Genomic DNA, 22,074 nt, shown 5'->3' with positions numbered 1-22,074 from the left:
CTAAGTGGTGCCTCAGGGAGATCGGCTCGGAATTAAACTTTTTAATACAAATGATTCAAAAATTTCCCTGACATGTCCCCTCATGTGACATTGTTACATGAGTTGGGACATGTCCATAACTTTTACTGAAAGATTGGATAAAAATTTAAATACCCTCATGAAATCTCATCCCGCCCGTGGATGAGGTTTCATGCTTTTTCCGAAGCCCGCCAGGGCTCCTGGCCTGTCCGCCAACCTTAAGGTTGGACGGGCAAGTCCACTAATGACTTTAATTAGTTTATCAATGGCCTTAATAGGCCGACCTGAAAATGGACATGACGCGGGGTGATGTTGGGAGTTCCATTTTACACGTTGGCGAACGGGCCTCGCTGCCACTCGCCAACCGGAAGATCCTGCCCATAATGAATTTTTTTTAAGTTGTAGACTTGATCTTGGCCACTTCATTCTGAATTAAAAAACTTCTATCACTTCCTGAAGGGGAAAAAATTCAATGAAGTAACTAATCCACTAATTAGGGTATAAAGTATGTTATTTTATCAGCCAAGGACAACAGTAATTACAATTGCAGGACACTCGATAACAGAGGATTTTCACAAAATTAATCACTTTGCGCATTTTACCATATCACCATTCTCACATGATTTGCACCTTCCTCAGTTATATAGTTCAATCATAGCTTTGAAACCTGATTGTCTATCTGACTATGACTGAATCAACTTTCTAGACAAACTTTTGGGTGTGTTCTGGCCTCCAAGAAGACCAATCAGAAATATGGATTTTGCACATGTGAATAAACACAACCATATTTAATACACATGCACTTTTCCTAAAAGTGTTTAACGACAGAACTTGGAGCAAAACCTTCTCTAAATGCCTCAGGTCAGGCTAGTCACAGATAAAGCTCCCTCTAAATGTGACCATAAATTGGTTGGCCTCTGTATGTTTGATGTTTAAAATAGTTCTGATAGTAAGCAAATATTCTCTACTGTAGCACTGAAAAGCTCATACTGTATACTGAGCTACCTCATTCAGTTTTGATTAAGGTTTTTTCTATGATTAAGTACTTCACCTATTTCCCTTTCCAGGCTGAAGTCCGAGTGTCAGGCAGACCACTGTATCAGAGGCATTCTGCATCCAGCCCTCTGGGAGCATCCTCCATGGAAAGTAGCCAGGGACCAAGTCCATACTGCAGCCCAGATCAGCAGCTATCACCTGTCCCAACCAACCAGTTGTCGGGGGATCCTGATGCAGAGCTTTATAATACCATCAGCAATTACAGTGTCCAGTCCCCTGCATTGAGTCCAGAAAGAATTGCCTACAATGGGCAGTTTTTACCAGGTATTTGCATTTCACTTTGTAATAATTGGACCCCGTTAATGTTTTTAAAAGATTTTTCTCCCAGTTTAGTAGTGGTGATGACCTATTGTAAAGTAATTACTAAAATAAAAGCAAAATACTGCAGATGCTTGAGGTCGGAAACAAAAACAAAGTGCCAGAGAAACTCAGCAGATCAGGCAGCATCTTGGTGAGTTAATGGGCTAAATTTTGCCATCGGTGAGCAGGGGGCAGGGCCCGCTCACCGACACGCAAAATGACGCATTTTGCGTCTCATTTAAATCTTCAGGAAGGTGGGGGCACAGCAAAATCAGCTGTGCGCCCTCCAACCCGTCAATGGCCAATTGAGGCCATTGACAGGATCATTAACACAATTAAAGGTCCTGCCCATCCAACCTTAAGGGTGGCGGGCAGGCCAGGAGCCCCGGCAGGCTTCTGAAAAAACATGAAACCTCATCCACTGGCGGGATGAGGTTTCATGTAGGGTTTAAAAAAGTGTAATAAAGTTTTTGTGAAAATTATTAACATGTCCCATCTTGTGTGACATTGTCATGTGAGGGGAACATGTTACAGATTTTTTTTTTCTATTTTTAAAGTTTATACAGCTGTCAGCGATCTCCCTGAGGCAGCACTTAGCCTCAGGGAGATGTGCGTTCTTTCATGCGCATGCACGAAACAGCGCGCTCTTGCATTTAGGGAATGCCCCCCTGCCCGCATAGGAAGCGCATAGTGCTTCCCGCTGGGCGTCACACTGGGCGGACCTCAATTGGCCCGCCCACTTAAAATGGCAGCAGAGCCCGCTTCTCCGGCAGAGATCGGCTCCCCACCCGCTGGAGATTGGGTTGGGCCCACTCGCCCGGTAGGCAGAAAATTCTGCCCAATGTTTCAACTCCAATATGACTCTTCTTTGGAATTCTGTTACTCTGTTTCTTTCTCTGCAGATGATGGCAGAACTGCTGAGTTTTTTCAGCACTTCTTTTTTTTGTTAAAATAAGTACTGTTTGTTTTTGGGGAAGAGGCATTGTTGCTGCACTGAATAGTTCACGGAATAGTAGGATATGAGATCATGGCTAGGAGATGTGGTGCTACTGCAAACAGGAAAAAGCAAAAGAAGCATTCCTGTTTCAACACTTTATCAGAATTATTTTTGAGGAATTTTTCCTGGTGCTCATTTGCATTTGATTGAACTAATTAATCGATTTGGGAAACTTGGTGTATCAATTGCAATGAGCATGCCTGAAATAATTTTTGTTCAGAGCTTCTTACAACCTGTGTTGGATCAAAGCTTTTCTGTTGTTGATGGGAAAATCATAAGAGAGGTTTTTCCAGCTGTCCATATACAAATGCTTGTTATTGACAGACCCAATTCCTTTTTGTGCTTTTATGAATACAAACTAGTTAATTCCTGCATTAAACTAGCACAGGGGAGAAATATAGTATGAGGTAGCTGGTGGAATTTAAATTCAGTTAATAAATCTGGAATTTAAAGCTAGTCTCAGTAATAATGACCATGAAACCATTATGAATTGTCACAAAAACCCATTCACTAATGTCCTGTGGGAAGGAAATCTACCATCCTTACCTGGTCTGGCCCACATGGGACTCCAGATGCACAGCAATGTAGTTGACTCTTAAAAGCCCTCTGAAATAGTCTAGCAGGCCACTCAGTTGTATCAAACCACTAGGCACCAGAAACAACAATGGCAAACCCAGCCCTGTGGACCTTGCAAAGTCCTCCTCACTAACATCTAGGAGCTTTTGCCAAAGTTTGGAGAGCTGTCTCACAGACTAGTCAAGCAACAGCCTGGCATTGTCTGTAAGATATGATTCCATGAGTGTGACCATGTCCCAGACACCACCATCAACCCTCCCTGCGTATGTCCTTTCCCACTGACAGGACAGACCCACCAGAGGTGGTGGCACAATAGTATACAGTCAGGACAGAGTTGCCCTGAGGGTCCTCAGCATCGACACTGCTTTGGACCCCATAAAGTCTCGTGGCATCAGGTCAAACAGGGACAAGGAAACATCCTGCTGGTTACTATCCACCATGCCCAGCCTCCCCACCCTACCCCCTCAGCTGATGAATCAGTACTCCACCATGCTGAACACATCTTAGAGGGAGCAATGAGGGTGGCACGGGCACAGAATGTACTCTGGGTGAGAGACTTCAATGTCCATCGCAAAAGAGCAGCTTGGTAGCACCACTACTGACTGTGCTGGCTGAGTCCTAAAGGACATAGCTATCAGACTGGGACTGCAGAAGGTGGTGAGGGAACCAACAAGGGAGGAAAAAACTACTTGACCTCATCCTCACCAGTCTTATCTGTCACGGATGCATTTGTCAATGACAGTACTGGTAAGAGTGACACTGCACAGTCCTTGTGGTGACAAAGTCCTGTCTTCAAATTGAGGATACCCTCCATTGTGTTGTGTGGCACTATCACCATGCTAAATGGGATAGATTCCGAACATATTTAGCAACACAAAACTGGGCATCCATGAGGCGCTGTGGGTCATCAACAGCAACAGAGTTGTATTCAAAGCCAATCTGTAACCTCATGGCCTGGCATAAACTTAAATAAGGGTAATTACAATGGAATGAGGACAGAGTTGGCTGGAGTGTACAGGGAAAGCAGTTTAGCAGAAAAGACGGTTGATGAACAATGGCAGACGTTTAAGAAAACAGTTCATGACTTTCAACAAAGATATATCCTAGTGAGAAAGAAGGATTCAAGGAAGGGGATAAACCAACCATGGTTACCAAGGAATTTAAGCACAGTATCAAATTGAAAGAAAAAACATACAATGTGGCAAAGATTAGTGGTAAGACAGAGGATTGGGAAAGTTTAAAAAAACTAACAAAAGATGACCAAAAAAAAAGGAAAAAATAAACTTTGAGGGTAAACTAGCAAGTAATATAAAGACAGCCAGTAAGAGCTTCTTTAAATATATAAAAAGGAAGAGAGAGGCCAAAGTGAACATAGGCCCTTTAGAGAATGAGGCTGGGGATATAATAATGAGGAACTAGAAAATGGCAGCGGAGTTGAATAAGTACTTTGCTTCAGTCTTCCTGGTAGAAGATACTAATAGCTTTCCAAAAATATTAAATAATCAAGGGGCAAAAGCTGAGGAGGAAATGAATACAATAACTATCATTAAAGAAGAAATACTAGGGAAACTAATGTGACTAAAGGCCTATAAATTCCCTGGATCTGATGGGTTGCATCCTAGGATATTAAAGGAAGTAGCTACAGAGAAATTGGATGCACTGGTAGTAATCTTCCAAGAATCATTAGATTCTGGAAAAGTTACAGAGGATTGGAGAACGGCCAATGTAACACCCTTATTCATAAAGGGAGGGAGACAAAAAACAAGTAACTATAGGCCAGTTAGCTTAACATCTGTCATTGGGAAAATGTTGGAGTCTATTATAAAGGATGTAATAGCAGAGCATTTAGAAATATATAATCTAATCAAGCAGAGTCAGCATGGCTTCATGAAGGCGAAATCATGCCTAATAAATTTATTAGAATTCTTTGAGGAGATAACAAGCAGGATAGATAAAGGTACCAGTAAACCAGTAAATGTAATATATTTGGATTTCCAAAAGGCGTTCAATAAAGTACCACACATAAGGCTACTTAATAAGATAAGAGCCCATGGTGTTGGTGGTAGTATGTTAGCATGAATAGAGGATTGGCTAATGAATAGAAGACAGAGTTGGGATAAAGGGGGCCTTTTTAGGGTAGCTACCTTTAACTAGTGGAGTGCCACAGGAATCTGTGCTGGGGCCTCAATTATTTACAATATATATTAATGACTTAGATGAGGGAAACATACAATGTGGCAAAGATTAGTGGTAAGACAAGTACTATCGCCAAGTTTGTGGATGACACAAAACTAGGTGGGAAGGCAAGTGATGAGGATGGCACAAGGAGTCTACATCTTTTGCACTGATGTCATGGAGGATGAGGATATAGACAGGTTAAGTGAGCGGGCAAAAAATTGGCAGATGGAATATAATGTGGAAAAATGTGAGTTTATGCATTTTGGCAGGAAGAATATAGGAGCTGAACATTATTTAAATGGAGAAAGGCTGCAGAAGGCTGCAGCACAGAGGGATTTAGGAGTCCTTGTGCATGATTCCCAAAAACTTAACATACAAGTTCAGCAGGTAATAGGGAAGGCAAATGGCATGTTGGCCTTTATTTCAAAGGGAATGGAGTATAAAAATAGGGATGTCTTGCTAAAACTATACAAGGCACTAGTTAGACCACACCTAGAATACTGTGAACAATTTTGGTCCCCTTATCTAAGGAAAGATATACTGGCATTGGAGGCAGTCCAGAGAAGGTTCACTAGGTTGATCCTGGGCATGGAGGGAGTTTCTTATGAGGAGAGGTTGAGTAGGTTAGGCCTGTACTCATTGGAGTTTAGAAGAATGAGAGTCTACCTTATTGAAACATATGAGATTCTTAGGGGGCTTGACAGTATAGATGCTGAGATGTTGTTTCCCCTTATGGGAAAGCCTAGGGCCAGAGGGCATAATCTCAGAGTAAGGGGTCACCCATTTAAGACAGAGATGAGGAAGAATTTCTTGTTCTCAGAGGGTAGTGAATCTGTGGAATTCTTTACTGCAGATGTCTGTGGGAGCTGGGTCATTAAGTATATTCAAGGCTGAGATAGACATATTTTTAATCAGTAAGGGAATCAAGGATTATGGGGAAAAGGCAGGAAAGTGGAGTTGAGGATTATCAGATCAGCCATGATCTCATTGGATGGTGGAGCAGATTCAATGGCCTAAATGGCCTACTTCTGCTCCTACATCTTATGGTCTTATATCCCTCACTCTACCATTACCATCAAGCCAGGGAATCAACCCTGGTTCAATGAAGAGTGCAGGAAGGCATGTCAGGAGCAGCACCAGGCATTCCTAAAAATGAGGTCTCAATCTGGCAAAACTACAACACAGTACTACTTGCATGCCAAACAGCGGAAGCGGAAGACAGAGCTAAGCAATTCCATGACCAATGGATCAGATCGAAGGTCTGCAGTCCTGCCATATCCAGTCATGAATGGTGATAGACAATTAAACAACTAACTGGAGACTCCACAAATATCCTCATCCTCCATGACATCAGTGCAAAAGACGAGGCTAAAGCATTTTCAACCACCTTCAGCCAGATGTGCCAAGTGGATGATCCATTTCAGCCTCCTCTAGGGGTCCCCAGCATCACAGATGCCAGTCTTTAGCCAATTCGATTCACTCCATGTGATATCAAGAAACGGCTGAAGGCAACGGATACAGCAAAGGCGATGAGCCCTGACAACATTCTGGCAATAATACTGAAGACTTGTGCTCCAGAACAAGGCACGCCTCTAGCCAAGCTGTTCCAGTACAGCTACAACATTGGCATCTAATCAGCAATGTGGAAAATTGCCCAGGTTTGTCCTGTTCAAAAAATCAAGTCAAATCCAACCTGGCCAGTTACTGGTCAGCCTACTCTCAATCATCAACCAAGTAATGGACGATGTTGCCGATGGTGCTATCAAGCAGCACTTACTCTGCAATAACCTGCTCACTGATGCTCAGTTTGAGTTCTACCAGGGCCACTCAGTTTGTGACCTCATTATAACCTTGGTCCAGACATGGACAAAAGAGCTGAACTGAAGAGGTGAGGTGAAGGTGACTGCCCTTGACATCCAGGCAGCATTTGACTGACTGTGGCCACAAGGAACTTTAGCAAAACTGGAGTCAATGAAAATAAGGAGGAAAACTCTCCACTGGTTGAGGGAATACATAGTGCAAAGGAAAATGGTTGTGCTTGTTGGAGGTCAATCAACTCAGTCCCAAGACATCACTGCAGAAGTTCCTCAGGGTAGTGTCCAAGGCCCAACCATCTTCAGCTGTTTCATCAACAAGCCCTCCACCATAAGGTCGGAAGTGGGGATGTTTGCTGACGATGACACAATGTCCAGCACCATTCGCGACTCCCCAGATACTGATGCAGTCTATGTCCATATGCAGCAAGACCTGGGGCAGGACTTTCCCCTCGTTGGGTGGGTATGGCGCGCATGTCAGGGAAAGGCCGCAAGGCCAACCGTTGCCCACGACTGGGCTTGGACCACGATTTCACGCTGGCTGGCCAATTAACGGCCAGCCAGCGTGAAATGTGTACTAAGACCATCAGCGCTGCCGGGGTGGGGGCAGGAGGAGTGCGAGTGCTGAAGTGTGCGCATGCGCGGAGGAGCACTCACTGAAAGCTCCCTGAAGGTACAGAGCTGCCTCAGGGAACTGAAGAATTTTAAATACAAAAATAAACTTTTTACAAATGATATAAACATGTCCCCACATGTGACTCAGTCACATGAAGAGGGACATGTAAAAAAGAATGTTGCAAAATTTTTACTTTTTTTTTAGTAACAGTTGGAAACTTCATCCAGCCCATGGATGAGATTTCATGAAAAATAGAAAGGCCGCCTGGCCTATTCGTCCACCCGCCAACTAAACGGTTGAGTGAGCAGTGAAAAATTCAACTTAATTAATTGCTTAAGGGCCTTAATAGGTCTCTTAATTGTTGATGGGCATGCTGCCAACTCTCACATGCACCCGCCGACCCAAAGATCATGAGAGTGCCCGATGACATGGGGACGCTCGGCTGACATCATCACACACTATTTCACTCCCATTCAGGTTGGACGCGCGCCTGCCCATGGGATGAAAAATTCTGTGCCTGGACAACTTTTAGATGAGGGCTGATAAGTGGAAAGAAACATTTACACCACACAAGTGGCAATGGCCATCTTCAACAAGAGAGAATCCAAACATCCTTCCTTCACATTCAATGGCATTATGAATCCCCCAGTATCAACATTTTGGGGGTTACCATTGCCCAGGAACTGGACCAGCCATATAAATACTGTGGCTACAAGATCAGGTCAGAAACTGGAAATTCTGTGACGAGTAACTCCCATCCTGACTCCCCAAAGACTGTCCACCATCTGCAAGGCACAAGTCAGGAGTGTGATGGAATACTCTCCACTTGTCTGGATGAGTGCAGCTCCCACAACACTGAAGAAGCTCGACACCTTCCAGTAGAAAGCAATCTGCTTGACTGGCACCCTGTCCACACTTTCAACGTCCATTCACTCCACCACTGACGCACAGTGGCAGCAGTGCGTACCATCTATAAGATGCACTGCAGCAACTCACCAAGGCTCCTTAGACAGAACCTTCCAAACACATGACCTCTACCACCTAGAAGGGCAAGGGCAGCAGATGCATGGGAACACCACCACCTGCAAGTTCCCCATCAAGCCACACACCTGACTTGGGACTATATCGCTGTTCCTTCACTGTCGTTGAGTCAAATTCCTAGAACTCCCTTCTTAACAACACCGTGGGTGTACCTAGAACACATCGACTGCAGCGGTTCAAGAAGGCAGCTCACTACCACCTCCTAAAGGGCAATTATGGATGGGCAAAAAATGGTGGCCTAGCCAATGATGCCCACACTCCCGTGAAAGAATAAAAAATTCCAGCAATTAAGCATTTGTATAAGAACAACTGTGACTGGAAAATCATCTAATGGTTACAGAAATCCTGTTTAGTATTGAAGTGTTTTCAGCCAGTTCAAATGAACTAGAAAATACTATACACATTTGTGGCAAGAACTGACCCTTATTTGATGGTAATCCACTGTAAACATCAACTATAGTTAATTCATCACAATCATTAATCATTCAGTATGGACATGATAGCTGTCAGCGGCCAAATCCAACTTGCCACAAACACCTCAGTATGTATTACACCAAAGAAATAACATGCAACAGTGATTTTATTTTTCCCTTTGTTGGTTCTGCACGCTGGGCAGGCCTGGGAGCAGCTGCGAAAATGACCACCACTCGCAATCGAGCCCCGACCGTACTTTCATGCTGGTGGGCCAATTAAGGCTTGCCCAGTGTGAAACATGGCTCTTCACTGGTCGGCGGGCAGGAGCTTGTCAGCCGCTGGGTCCCATGGCGACATGGCCACTGGTTTAAAAGCGGCCCAGGCAGCTGGCACTATGGACCTGAGTGCAGCTGGGCACGGCAGGCGAAAGGGCAGGTCGGGTGGGCACTCGGTACTCCCCCTTCTCTGATAAGCACGTCACCATATTCCTGGAGGAGATGCCTGCCAGGAGGGACATCCTTGTCCGCAGGGATGAGAGGAGGAGGCCATCGCACCAAGACAGCATGGGAGGAGGTGGCAGTGCTGGTCAGCAGTCGTGAGGTGATGCGGCATTCCTGGGTGCAGTGCTGGAAGCGCTTCAGTGACATGCTGTGTACATGAAGGGTGAGTACCATGTTGGCATGGGTCAATGCACAGATGTGTTTAGGTCTGGCCGTCCCCCCCACCGGACTTCCATGGTGCTAAAGTCTGAATGCCAACTGCCAATCATGCCAGAGCTGGCCAAGGGGGTGAGCCCTGGGCTGCTTGGACTGAGTGCCTTGCAGCTCAAGGGCCAGGACTCAGATGTGCCCTGCCGGATGCTCCTCAGCTGGGGTTGGCCAGGCTGCAATGACGCTGCAGGTGCAGAGTGGACTAATTAATGCTCCTCTGTTGTTTCAGGAGAAGATGACCCACAACAATATAGAAAGTTCATGGACTGGTGGAGGCCCTGCTAGCCTCCTAATCCTAAGCAAGGCACCCTGGAGCTCGAGAGCTGGCATGCCCCACATGCAACTGAGCATGGAGAGGCGCAGGTGCAATAAGAGTGCAGTGCATAGAGGTAAGCCTCGAACCTGGAGTCCCCATTGATCAATGGAATACGAGGGCACCATGATGCAGATCTCTGTTGTCTCACCAGAGTGCCTGGCATTCAGAGTGACAGTGTGATGACTTTAACTAATGACATGTCCTTCTCCCTTTTAGGTTCGCCAGCAGGCGTTCGATCTCTGGATCCCAAAGGGCCACCCCTGACACTGGAGGACCCCGGGCGTCATTTGCACTGCGTCACACCCGCTCTCCGATGCAGGCACCTGTACATATACCAGCACCTCGTGGGCATTAGAGTGGCGGCTATTATCTTGGCACATCACAATCGCTTGAGGTGCAGGTGGAGGCAGAGAGTATCCAGGGCACCGGCAGTCAGAGGACTGCTGGGAACCTAGACGATGCTCAGTCGAAGGCTGATGATGAGCCTCTGGAGCTGTCCATTAGGTGCCTGGATGTGCGCGATGTGCGGGAGGATCTGGCAGAGATCCATGAGGGTGTACGTACCATGGTTTTTGTGATGGAGGAATTCATGGAGAGGCAGCTCTGGGGACAGAATGAGGAGTTCCTAGGGTTTCGCTCGGACCTGCAAGCCTTCACATAGGCACTGACCTTAGGTGATCAGTGTCAGTGCCTGTCCATCAATCGTGTGCAGGAAGGACCAGAGCGACCTCATGTTGACGCACAAGCTGCCTCTCGTCTCTGCTGGCTCCTGTCAGGGCACTCTGGATGACGGCAGCAGCTCTGCTGCCCCTCCACCAGTGACCGTGGCATCTGATGAGGCTGCAGCGACTGGGGAGATGCCAGCCATGGCACTGGCCGCTCCCTCCCAGACAGGGCCAATACAGGCTCCACTGGCCAGAGGATGACCTCCAAGGTCATCAAAGCCAACAAGACAGTAGAGTCAGCAGGCTGTCTTCAATACCAGTGCCAGCGAGCACCTAGACGTAGCACTCGCAAACGTAAGTTTAAGGCACCATGAGCACGAGGGACAGGTCACGGGCAATTCTATGTTCATTTTTGTTTACTTAATATATACTGGTTTAATGTTGAATACCAGAAACGTTTCTGTTAAGGTTATTGAACTGTTAGAATGATATAAATTGTGTTTTTGTCGTCATGGCCTGAGTATGCTTCACCTTTTTATTTAATTCGTCCGGGAAACACCAGTATGTAATGCTGGACATCTGTGGCTCTGTGCTTTATTGCACAGGCACTAAGTGTTCTTTGTGTTCAAATGAAAGGGTCCTTTCAGACATCCTGGAAATGCTAAGCCCCGAATAGAGATGAAGCTGCCACGTACCAATAAGCAACGAGCTGCAAACTATCTCCAAAACTCCTCACTAACACTGGTAATGCTGCTGACCCTTTTTATCCCGCCTTTGGATGAAGTTTGTGAAAATGTCAGCAGGCCGTCTGCCTGTTTTGCCCATGTGGTGAGCAGAAAATCGCACGGGCAAGAAAAAAATCACAATCAATTAGACTGTTAAGGGCCTTAAGTGGCCTCTTAATTAATGGTGGGTGCCAGTCTGGCACCCATGTGCATCTGCCGAGCAAAATATCGCGCGAGTGCACGATGACATCAGGAGGCTCGCCCAACATGCACTGTTTTACTCCCAGTCAGGTCAGGCGTGTGCCCACTCGCGGGACAAAACATTCTGCCCCATATGTGTACAAAAGCAAAATACGGTGGACACTGGAATCTGAAATAAAAACAGAAAATTCTGGATGTACTCAGCAGGTCAGGGGAAAAACACAGGGGACATTTCAGGTTCATGACCTTGCATGTAATAGGTTTTAAGCAAGTGAAAGGTGGGAGGGTGAATAAGAACAAAACAGAAGATCTGTGACAGGTTGACAAGGGAGATTAAATGACAACATTGTTGGTGGTATAAGGCCAAAGAGAGTGATAACGGGACATATAAAGAAACAAAAGATTGTCTAGAGGCGGTGTGTAATGGCTGAATGATAAGCAACTGCTGTTTGAAAGCAAAAACAGAGTAGGACAAGAGAAGAAATGAAACCTGCAAAGAAAAAGGAAAAAAAATGGAAGCATATGATAGACTGAAATTGTTGAACTTGAGTTTGAATTTGGAAGGCTATAAAGTGCCTAATCGAAAGATGAGGTGCTATTCCTCAAACTTGTGTTGACCTTCATTGGAACACTGCAGGGGTCCGAGGACAGAAGGTCAGAGTGAGAGCAAGGTGGAGAATTAAAATGATAGACGACCAGAAGCTCGAGGTCACTTATGGACTGAATAGAGAAAACTGCATTGTGAGCAGCGAATACAATATATTAAATTGAAAGAAGTACATGTAAATTGCTGCTTCACCTGCAAGGAGTGTTTGAGGCCTTGGATGATGAGGCCTTGGATGGTGAGGAGAGAGGAGGTGAAAGGGCAGGTATTGCATCTCCTGTACTTACATGGAAAGGTGCTGTGAGAAGGGGAGGGGTTGTTGGCAAAGATTAAGGAGTGGACCAGAGTTTTGCAGAGAGAATAGTCCCTTCAGAATGCTGAAAGGCGAATGGAATAGAAGATGTGTTTGGTGATGGCATTAGGCTGAAGGTGGTGATACTGAGATGCATCCACAAGGATGAAAATTTCTTGGCTAGCACATTTGTTGATGTGGACACCCTGCAGCTTAAGGGTATGTAGTTAGAGGGAGAATGGGTGACTGCCAGGCAGTTAAGGAGGACCAGGCAGGTGATGAGGAGTCCCTAGAGTGCATTTTGCTCTCCAACTGATATTCAGCTCTGAATACTGATGAGAATGATGGTTCCTCTGGGAAATGCAGCCAGATCCAAGTCAACAATACCATGGCTGTTTCAGCTGTGCAGTGGGGTGGGTGCATGAGGAAGATTGGGAAACAATAGCAATAGGAGATTCTATAATTAGGGGAATAGACAGGCATTTCTGCAGCCGCAGATGTGAATCCAGCTTGGTTTGTTGCCTCCCTAGTGCCAGGGTCCATTTTGTTGCTGAGCGGCTGCAAAGCATTCTGAAGGGTGTATGAGTAGCCAGTGGATGTGGCCTATATTGGACCAATAATATATGTAGAAAGAGGGATGAGGTTCCACCAGTAGATTAAAGGGAGCCAGGAAAGAAACCAGCAAACAAATGTAACAATCTCTGGATTATTCCTGGTGCCACACACTAGCTAGAATAGAGAAAGGAGGATAGAGCAGGGGAATGCATGGCTGGAGAGATGGTGCAGGAGGAAGGGCTTTGAATTCCTGGGACACTGCAAATGTTCTGCACAAGAAGGGACCTGTACAGGCTGGACGGGCGGCACCTGAACAGAGCTGGAACCAATGTCCTTCTGGGATGGTTTGCTGATGCTTTTGCAGAAGGTTTAAACTAACTTAGTGGTGTAGGAAGCAGAAGGTAACATTATTGAGGAAAAGCAAGGTGCACAAAGAATTGGGAGAGGCAGATAGCTCTAGAGTAAGAAATAATAAGCTATTAGGTGGGGTCAGAGTAAGAGGTAATCCAGTAAAGCTTAAAATAGGATTATTGTGCATGTACATGAATGCATGGAGATTGGTAAATAAAATTAGTCAACTGCGGGCACAGATAGACATGTTCTTTTTTATTCATTCACGGGATTTGGGCTTCGCTGGCTGGGCCAGCATTTTTATTGCCGATCCCTAGTTGCCCCTGAGAAGGTGGTGATGAGCTACCTTCTTGAACCTCTGCAGGCCATGTGGTGTAGGTACACCCACAGTGCTGTTAGGAAGGGACTTCCAGGATTTTGACCCAGCAACATTGAAGGAACAGTGATATATTTCCAAGCCAGGATGGTGAGTTACTTGGAGGGGAACCTTCAGGTGGTGGTGTTCCCATCTATCTGCTGCCCTTGTCCTCCTAGGTGGTAATGGTCGTCGGTTTGGAAGGTGCTATCTAAGGAGCCGTGGTGAATTCCTGCAGTGCATCTTGTAGACGGTAAACACTGCTACTACTGTGCGTCGGTGGTGGAGGGGGTGAATGTTTGTGGATGTGGTGCCAATCAAGCAGGCTGCTTTGTCCTGTTGGCATGCAGGATAGTGTTCAGCTTCTTGAGTGTTGTGAGAGCTGCACTCATCCAGGCAAGTAGGGAGCATTCCATCATCCTCCTGACTTGTGCCTTATAAATGGTGAAAGGCTTTGGGGAGTCAGGAGGTGGGTTACTCGTCGCACGATTCCTAGCTTCTGACCTGCTCTTGTGACCACAGTATATATGTGGCTAGTCCAGTTCAGTTTCTGGTCGGGCCTAGGACACTACACTGAGGAACTCCTGCAGTGATGTCCTGGAGCTGAGATGATTGACCTCCAACAACCACAACCATCTTCCTTTATGCTTGGTATGACTGCAACCAGCAGAGTGTTTTCCTCCTGATTCCCATTGACTCCAGTTTTGCTAGGGCTCCTTGAAGCCACACTCGGTCAAGTGCTGCCTTGATGTCAAGGACAGTCACTCTCACCTCACTTTGGGAGTTCAGCTCTTTTGTCCATGTTTGAACCAAGGTTGTTTAAACCAAGGCTGTAATGAGGTCAGGAGCTGAGTGGACCTGGTGGAACCCAAACTGGGCATCAGTGAGCAGGTTATTGCTAAGCAAGTGCCGCTTGATAGCACTGTTTGGCGCCAGAACATCCAATGCTCGCAGTGTGAGACCAACGGTTGCGCAAGTGCGGGGTAGGGGAGCAAGACTGATTTAGTCCGCTCGATGCCTTGTTCTCTCAGTGTGTGTTTGTATGAGGGAGTGGGGGGAAAACATTACTTCCATTACTTTACTGATTGAGCGTAGGCTGGTGGGGTGGTAATTGGTCGGGTTGGATTTGTCCTTTTTGTGTACAGGACATACCTAGGTAATTTTCCACATAGCTGGGTAGATGCCAGTGTTGTAGCTGTACTGGAACAGTATGGCTAGGGGCGTGGCAAGTTCTGGAGCACAGATCTTCAGTACCTTTGCCAGAATATTGTCAGGGCCCATAGCCTTTGCAGTATCCAGTGCCTTCAGCCATTTCTTTATATCACGTGGAATGAATCGATTTGGCTGAAGACTGGCATCTGTCATGCTTGGGGCCTCCGGAGGAGGCCGAGATGGATCATCCACTCGGCACTTTTGGCTAAATATTGTTGCGAATGCTTCAGCCTTATCTTTTGCACTGCTGTGTTGGGCTCCTCCTTCATTGAGGATGGGAATATTTGTGGAGCCCCCTCCTCCAGTGAGTTGTTTAATTGTCCACCACCATTCACGACTAGATGTGGCAGGACTGCAGAGCTTAAATCTGATCTGTTGGTTGTAGGGTCGCTTAGCTCTGCCTATCACTTGCTTCTTATGCTGTTTGGCACGCAAATAGTCCTGTATTATAGCTTCACCAGGTTGACACCTATGCCTGGTGCTGCTCCTGGCATGCCCTCCTGCACTCTTCATTGAACCAGCTTTGATCCCCTGGCTTGGTGGTAATGGTAGAGTGAGGGATATGCAATACATATTGTGTTCAAGTACAGTTCTGCTGCTGCTGATGGCCCACAGTGCCTCATGGATGCCCAGTCTTGAGTTGCTAAATCTGTTCAAAATCTATCCCATTTAGCACGGTGGTAGTGCCACACAACATGATGGAGAGCACCCTCAGTGTGAAGGCGGGTCTTCATCTCCACAATGACTGTGCGGTGGTCACTTCCACCAATACTGTCATGGACAGATGCATCTGAGGGAGGCAGGTTGGCAAATATGTTTCTCCCCTCTTGTTGATTCCCTCACTACCTGCTGCAGACCCAGTCTAGCAACTATGTCATTTAGGACTCGGCCAGCTTGATCAGTAGTGGATATTGAAGTCCCCCAGAGTACATTCTGCGTCCTTGCCACCAGCGCTTCCTCCAAGTGATGTTCAACATGGAGGAGCACTGATTCATCAGCTGAGGGAGGGAAGTACATGGTAATCAGGAGGTTTCCTTGACAATGTTTGACCTGATGCCATGAGACTTCATGGGGTCCAAAGTCAATGTTCAGGACTCCCAGGGCAACTCCCTCCCAATTGTATGCCACTGCGCCATCACCTCTCCTAGGTCTGTCCTGCTGGTGGGAGAGGCCATACCCAGGGATGGTGATGGTGGAGTCTGGGACATTATCTGTAAGGTATGATTCCATGAGGATGACTATGTCAGGCTGTTGCTTGACTAGTCTGTGAGACAGCTCTCCCAATTTTGGCGGTGGCCCCCAGATGTTAGTTAGGAGATATTTGTAGGGTCGACAGGGCTGCAATTGCCATTATTGTTTCTGGTGAATGCCGGGGGCGGGGGTGTCCAGTTTAATTCCTTCTTGTGACTTTGTAGAGGTTTGTTATAACTGAATGGCCTACACTTCAGAGGGCATTTAAGAGTCACCTACTGTGGGTCCAGAGTCACGGGTAGGGTAGACCAGGTAAGGACACCAGATCCCCTTCCCTAAAGGGGATTAGTGAACCAGACAGGTCCATCATTAGACTTTTAATTCCAGATTTTTATTGAATTCAAATTCCACCATATGCCGTGGGATTTGAACGCGGGTCCCCAGAGCATTACTGTGGGTCTCTGGATTATTAGGCCAGCGACAATACCGCTACACCATTGCCTCCTCCATATGTGGAAATATGATGTGGCGATAATGGCTCAAAAAAGGTCAGGACTGGGTACTAAATATTCCAGGATACAAGGTGTTCAAGAAAGATGGGGAAGGAGGCAAAGGAGAAGGGGTGGCAGTATTGATGAAGGACAATATTACAGTGCTGGAAAAAGATGTCGCAGAGGGGTCAAGGACAGAATTTATATGCTTACAGCTAAAAAACAATCGGGGTACCTTCACATTACTGGATGTATTCTATAGAGCAACAACTAGTGGGAAAGATAGAGCAACAATTTTGCAAGGAAATTACAGGGAGATGCAAAAACTATAGAGTATTTGTAATGGGAGGCTTTAATTATCCTGATATAGGCTGGAATGGTAATAGTGTAAAAGTAGAGAGAGGGAAGAGTTTATCAGTTGTCAGTAGGGAAGCATTTAGGGGATAGTGATCATAAGGCTAGGTTAGCCATGGAAAAGGACAAAAAGCAATCCCAAGGGAAACTAATTAATTGGGGGAGGGCTAATTTCAATCAGGTGAGAATGGAACTGGCCCAGTTAATTGGAACTAAAGATTTGCATGTAAAACTGTTATGGAACAATGGGTTGCCTTTAAAGAGAAGATAGGTCGGGTACAGTTGAGGTATGTTCCCAAGACGGGGAAAGGTAAGGCAAACAAAGCCAACATTCCTTGGATGGCATAAGAAATAGAGGATAAGGTGAAGCAGAAAAAGGGTGCATATGACAGATTGATAATACAAGTGAGAACCAGGCTGAATATTGAAAGCTCAGAATGGAAGTGAAAAAAGAAATGAGAGGTATAGAGAGAATATGAGAAAAGATTGGCAACTAACATAGGGCTGAATTTAATGCACATGGTGGTGGCCCTGTCCATCATCCAGAAAGCCAGGGGCAGTCCTGCTGTGGCCATTTTCGGAAGCCATGACTGATTTCAATGGCAATCAGGTGGTTAATTCCCTGCTGTCACTCCCTTTAAGAGGGAAGATTCCAGATCCCATCTTTAAGAGCTGTTGGCCAATCAGATGGCCAGCAGCTCTTCAATTCCAGCAACCCCATTAGAGGAGGCCCCAGAATTAAAGTGAATTTGTAGGCCTTGCTGGAACTACTTAGGTAGGCCCTGGTGAGGGGGAGGGGATCAGTCATGAGGGAAAGGGTGTGCATCTTTGTGCTGGGGGTGGCCCTTGCTGTTGGGGATCTGTCCATGGCCCACAGGGTGCCCAATTAGTAGGGGCCCCCTTTCTCCCCCTCCTAGAGCCTGCAGGTAAACTGCCAACTTTTACTGGGAGGCCACCCTAAATGGATTACAGCCCCAACTTGTGTAGCAGCAGGATGAGGCCCTTAACTGGGTGGTGCAGGAGAAGAGGGACCTGGGGTTTACGTGCCCAAATTGTCAAGTGCAGGTTGAAGAAACAGTAAAGCACATGGGATCCTGGGCATTATAAATAGAGGTACATAGCATGACTTCCTCGCTTTTGTACTAAGCATTTACAAAACACTAGGTCAGTCTCAACAGGAGTATTGTGTCCAATCTTGGACACCACACTTTAGAAAGGATGTGAAAGTAAAAGAGAGGGTGCAGAAAAGATTTACAAGAATGGTTCCAGGGATGAGGAACTTTAGTTACGTGGATAGATTGGAGAAGCTAGGGTGTTTTCCTTTGAGAAGGCAATGTTGAGAGGAGATTTGATTGAAGTGTTCAAAATCACGAGGGTCTAGACAGAGTAGATAGAGAGAAACTGTTCTCATTGGCAGAAAGGTTGAAAACCAGAGGACACCAATTGAAGGTGATTGGCAAGAGAGAAGCGACAGCAGCATGAGGAAATTTTTTTACATAGTGAGTGGTTAAGAGCTGGATGCACTACCTGTAAGTGTGGTGGGGACAGATACAATTGGGGATTTCAAAAAGGAATTGAATAAGCACCTGAAGAGAAAAAAATTGTAGAGCTTCAGAATAAAGGATTAAAGTGAGACTAGGTGAATTGCTCTTGCGCATAGCCTGCACGGACAGGATGGGCTGAAAGTTTCCCTCTGTGCTGTAACCGTTCTATGATTCTGTTTATCCAATTTCCTTTTGAAGGCTACTGTTAAATCTGTACCAACTATCCTAACAGGCAGTGCATTCCAAATTCTAAACACTTGTGTAAGAATGTTTTTCTTCACATAGCCTTTGGTTGTTTTGCTGATTGCAGTAAATCTGTACCATTTCCTTATAAACCCTTCAGCTATTGAAAACAATTTATCCTAATTTACTCTATCTAAACCTTTTATGATGTTAAACACCTCTATCAAATCTCCTGCTGGCCTTCTCTGCCAGTGGAGAACAACTATAGCTTCTCCAGTCTAACCACATAATGGTAAACCCCCATTCCTGGAACTATTATAGTAAAATTTCTTCTGTGCTCTCTCAAGCCTTCAAGTCCTTCCTAAAGTATGATGCCCAGAACTGAACACAATACTAACTGGAGCCTGTTCTGTGTTCAGTTAGTTCATATCTTATCTCTATCTACTTGCCTTGGTTGAATAACCCTTAACACCCTTGTCTAACATAAATCTATCAATCTCAGTTTTGAAATTTTCTGTTGACTCATGGTTTCAATAGATTTTTGGGAGAGAGATTTCCAGATTTCCATCACCTTATGTGAAGAGGTGCTTCCTGACATCATGACATCACCCCTGAATCAGCCTAGCTGTAATTTTAAGGTTACGCCCTCTTGTTCTGAACTTTCCTTGCCAGAGGAAGTAGTTATTCTCAGTCTACTCTATCACGTCATTTAATCATCCTAAAACACCTCAATTAAATCTCTCCTGAATCTTCCATACTCATGGGCCTACAAGATTATTCTATGAAATCTATCCTCAGACTTGTAATCTGATGCAAAAAATAACAATTATCATATTGTGAGGATGGAGTGTCCAATATGCTTCGTGTCTGAATGATGTGATACAAGTTTGTACCATCCATATCGTCCCTACCAGATGATCCAGCTTCCTTGAGTGGAGCCAGGTGATGCTTACTACACTCCCAGATACTATTGCAGAGTGACATTGTATAGATCAGTGGAAGCTTTGGGTAACCTTGTAAGAGGACCAAGAGGGGGAATGAAGGGGACAATTAAATCTGTTACAGAAATAAATGTTGAAATTTTCATCTGTAGAAAAGTTTAGAGAAGTTACATTTTTACATGTTATTATTCTATTATTTATCTCTCTTTTTAGGACATGGTGCTCCAGGTTTTGAGACCGAGGAGGATGCTGGTTGTAATAAAAGTAGTTCCAGTGTAAGCCCTCTCACACAGCCCAATCCACTTCAATACCAGAGTCCATCTAAGTCTGTAGAAGGCAAAGGTGCTGCCTCTTATGCCAGCGTTCTTCGAGCTCCGCCCAAGACTAGATTGAAGTTGTCTTCAGAAGCAGATAGGAAGCCCATTGATCCTATTTCTATATTGCAGGACCTGAGTAAGAGGTCATCCTTAAACGACAGTGGCTACTATTCTTATTTCGAATAATTGAAGTAGCAGATTATGATCACATGGTTTAATTTATGATGCACTTCTCATTGTTTTCTTTTGAGACATTATTGCTTTTTTTTAGAACCTTTTTTGTAAGATACTATTGCGTGCACTTAAAGATTTCTATAGATGCTATATTGGACATGTAGAAAGGCGTCATTCGTGAAAAAGTTTCTTTTTACAAAAGCTCTTCATCTCTGCTTATTTGCACATGAACCAGGTGAATTCTTTTGAAATGAGTATTGTGAGTTTTTGTGGGGTTTGTTCTATTTATTTTGTATTTTTTGGGAGGGGAAATGTTGTTGTACCAAAGTTTAATTTATACTTTTTATTTTGCTGGTGTTGGTTTTTGTATTAAAATGAGCGTGACTTGTGACTGCAGCCCTCCTCCAGCCATAGAGGAAAGCCAAACACGCTTCTCATAATCACTCTGCCATATTCACAAAGAGCATGGTTGGTAACCTGTTGCAATTGATGTGAGAGAGAAGCTAAGCCCATTAATTTATAATAATCAGTGTTTGAAAGATCAAGAGTGACATTGCAGGAGAAACACAGTGATATTTTAACATTTGTTATTTTCTAAATTTACAAATCTCTATTCTCACTGAGCTTTGTATTTGTGTTACTGGGAGATTATGCTCTATCGAAGCTGTGATTCTGTCTTCCATCGTGAAGATATGACATGGCAAATGTGATGAGCTTTTAGCACTGCCACATCTGACCTTTTGCATTTTCACTTTTCTTTTGAACCTGAAAGTCCAAGTTATATATTTGACATTACCCAAAGTCTGTAGTGTTCCTCGATTCTCTTTATGTAGTAATGTATTTAATATGGTATTTAAAAAAAACCTTGACTGCGTTTAGCATTTGTGACTGTTGTAATTTTTCAGTTGCTAAGCTACGCTTTGATTTCTTAAATCGCATGGTGTCTACCTTAAATGGTAATGACCTCCTTCCTCTGAATTTTCAGTTACTTTCCTCTATTGCACAGAAAGCCTAATTCAAAACTGTACTAACAGTTGTATGTTTCCAATCTACAGACAGCTCACGCTGTTCACTTCAACAAACTGTGCGGAAAAAAATATTTGATTTGTCCATTTTGATCTTGCTTTATTTTGGCGAAGTTCCCGCTATTTTTGTTATTTATTGTACATAAAACAACTAATTAAATATTTTGGTGAAAAAACAAAAGCTGTTTCATATTTTAATTAAGAAGTCTTGCAAAGAGCCATGTCAAACCTCATGTTATGGATAACTTAGTGCAATTTACAGTAGGTTGTTGGAAAAGAGGCAAAAGTTGGTAGAAGCTTTGAATTGACCTTAGGAAGGCACACCAATCAGATCTTGGGCTGTTATAGAACAAAACTTGATCTTAGAATTTTTCATCATGTCTCACCTGCTGTAATGCACCTGTCATTATAAATCAGCAAATCTTTCAACTTACCAGAAGCAACATCACACAACATCTGCTAATACATTCTTATAATCTGTTCTATATTAAAATCACAAGATGGGTCACAATCTTCATTCTGAGTTCATGGAAAACATCTCTGTTAGGTTTCTATATGAAGATTCGTTATTAAAATATCCATAATAGATGGCATGTATGCAGTGCTGTTTCTAATGCAATTAATTCTTTTGCTTATGAACCAAAGTTGCATAATTGGCTCCCTTCATCTAGGTTCAATATTGTTTCTCTTTGGGAAAGCAGACTTGCCAGTTGTCTCAAAAATGAGTAGGTACATATCAAATTTGAAATCTTTTAGAATATAAAGAACATAGAACAAAGACTGATCATTCTTAAAATGAATGCTTCACTAGTTTGGGTGTCCTGCTGCACCTCAACCGAGTCTATCAACACTTGAGAA

The 22,074-nt window shown here is 44.6% G+C and overlaps 1 protein-coding gene across 4 annotated transcripts in view; it reads left to right on the top strand.

The window, feature by feature from the left end:
- Positions 1–21,377, top strand: part of LOC121288094 (probable helicase with zinc finger domain) — a 471,833-nt gene extending 450,456 nt beyond the window's left edge. For all 4 annotated transcript variants that reach the window (XM_041206411.1, XM_041206410.1, XM_041206412.1 and 1 more), the window contains 2 exons: positions 1,086–1,338; positions 19,914–21,377. In XM_041206411.1, coding sequence (XP_041062345.1) covers positions 1,086–1,338; positions 19,914–20,203 — 543 coding nt within the window. In that variant the 3' untranslated portion in view covers positions 20,204–21,377. The remainder of the gene's footprint in view (positions 1–1,085; positions 1,339–19,913) is intronic.
- Positions 21,378–22,074: the final 697 nt, after the last annotated feature.

This window comes from Carcharodon carcharias, chromosome 15 (genome assembly GCF_017639515.1).
Source record: "Carcharodon carcharias isolate sCarCar2 chromosome 15, sCarCar2.pri, whole genome shotgun sequence".
Lineage (NCBI taxonomy): Eukaryota > Metazoa > Chordata > Chondrichthyes > Lamniformes > Lamnidae > Carcharodon > Carcharodon carcharias.
This window is presented reverse-complemented; position numbering and strand designations above follow the sequence as displayed.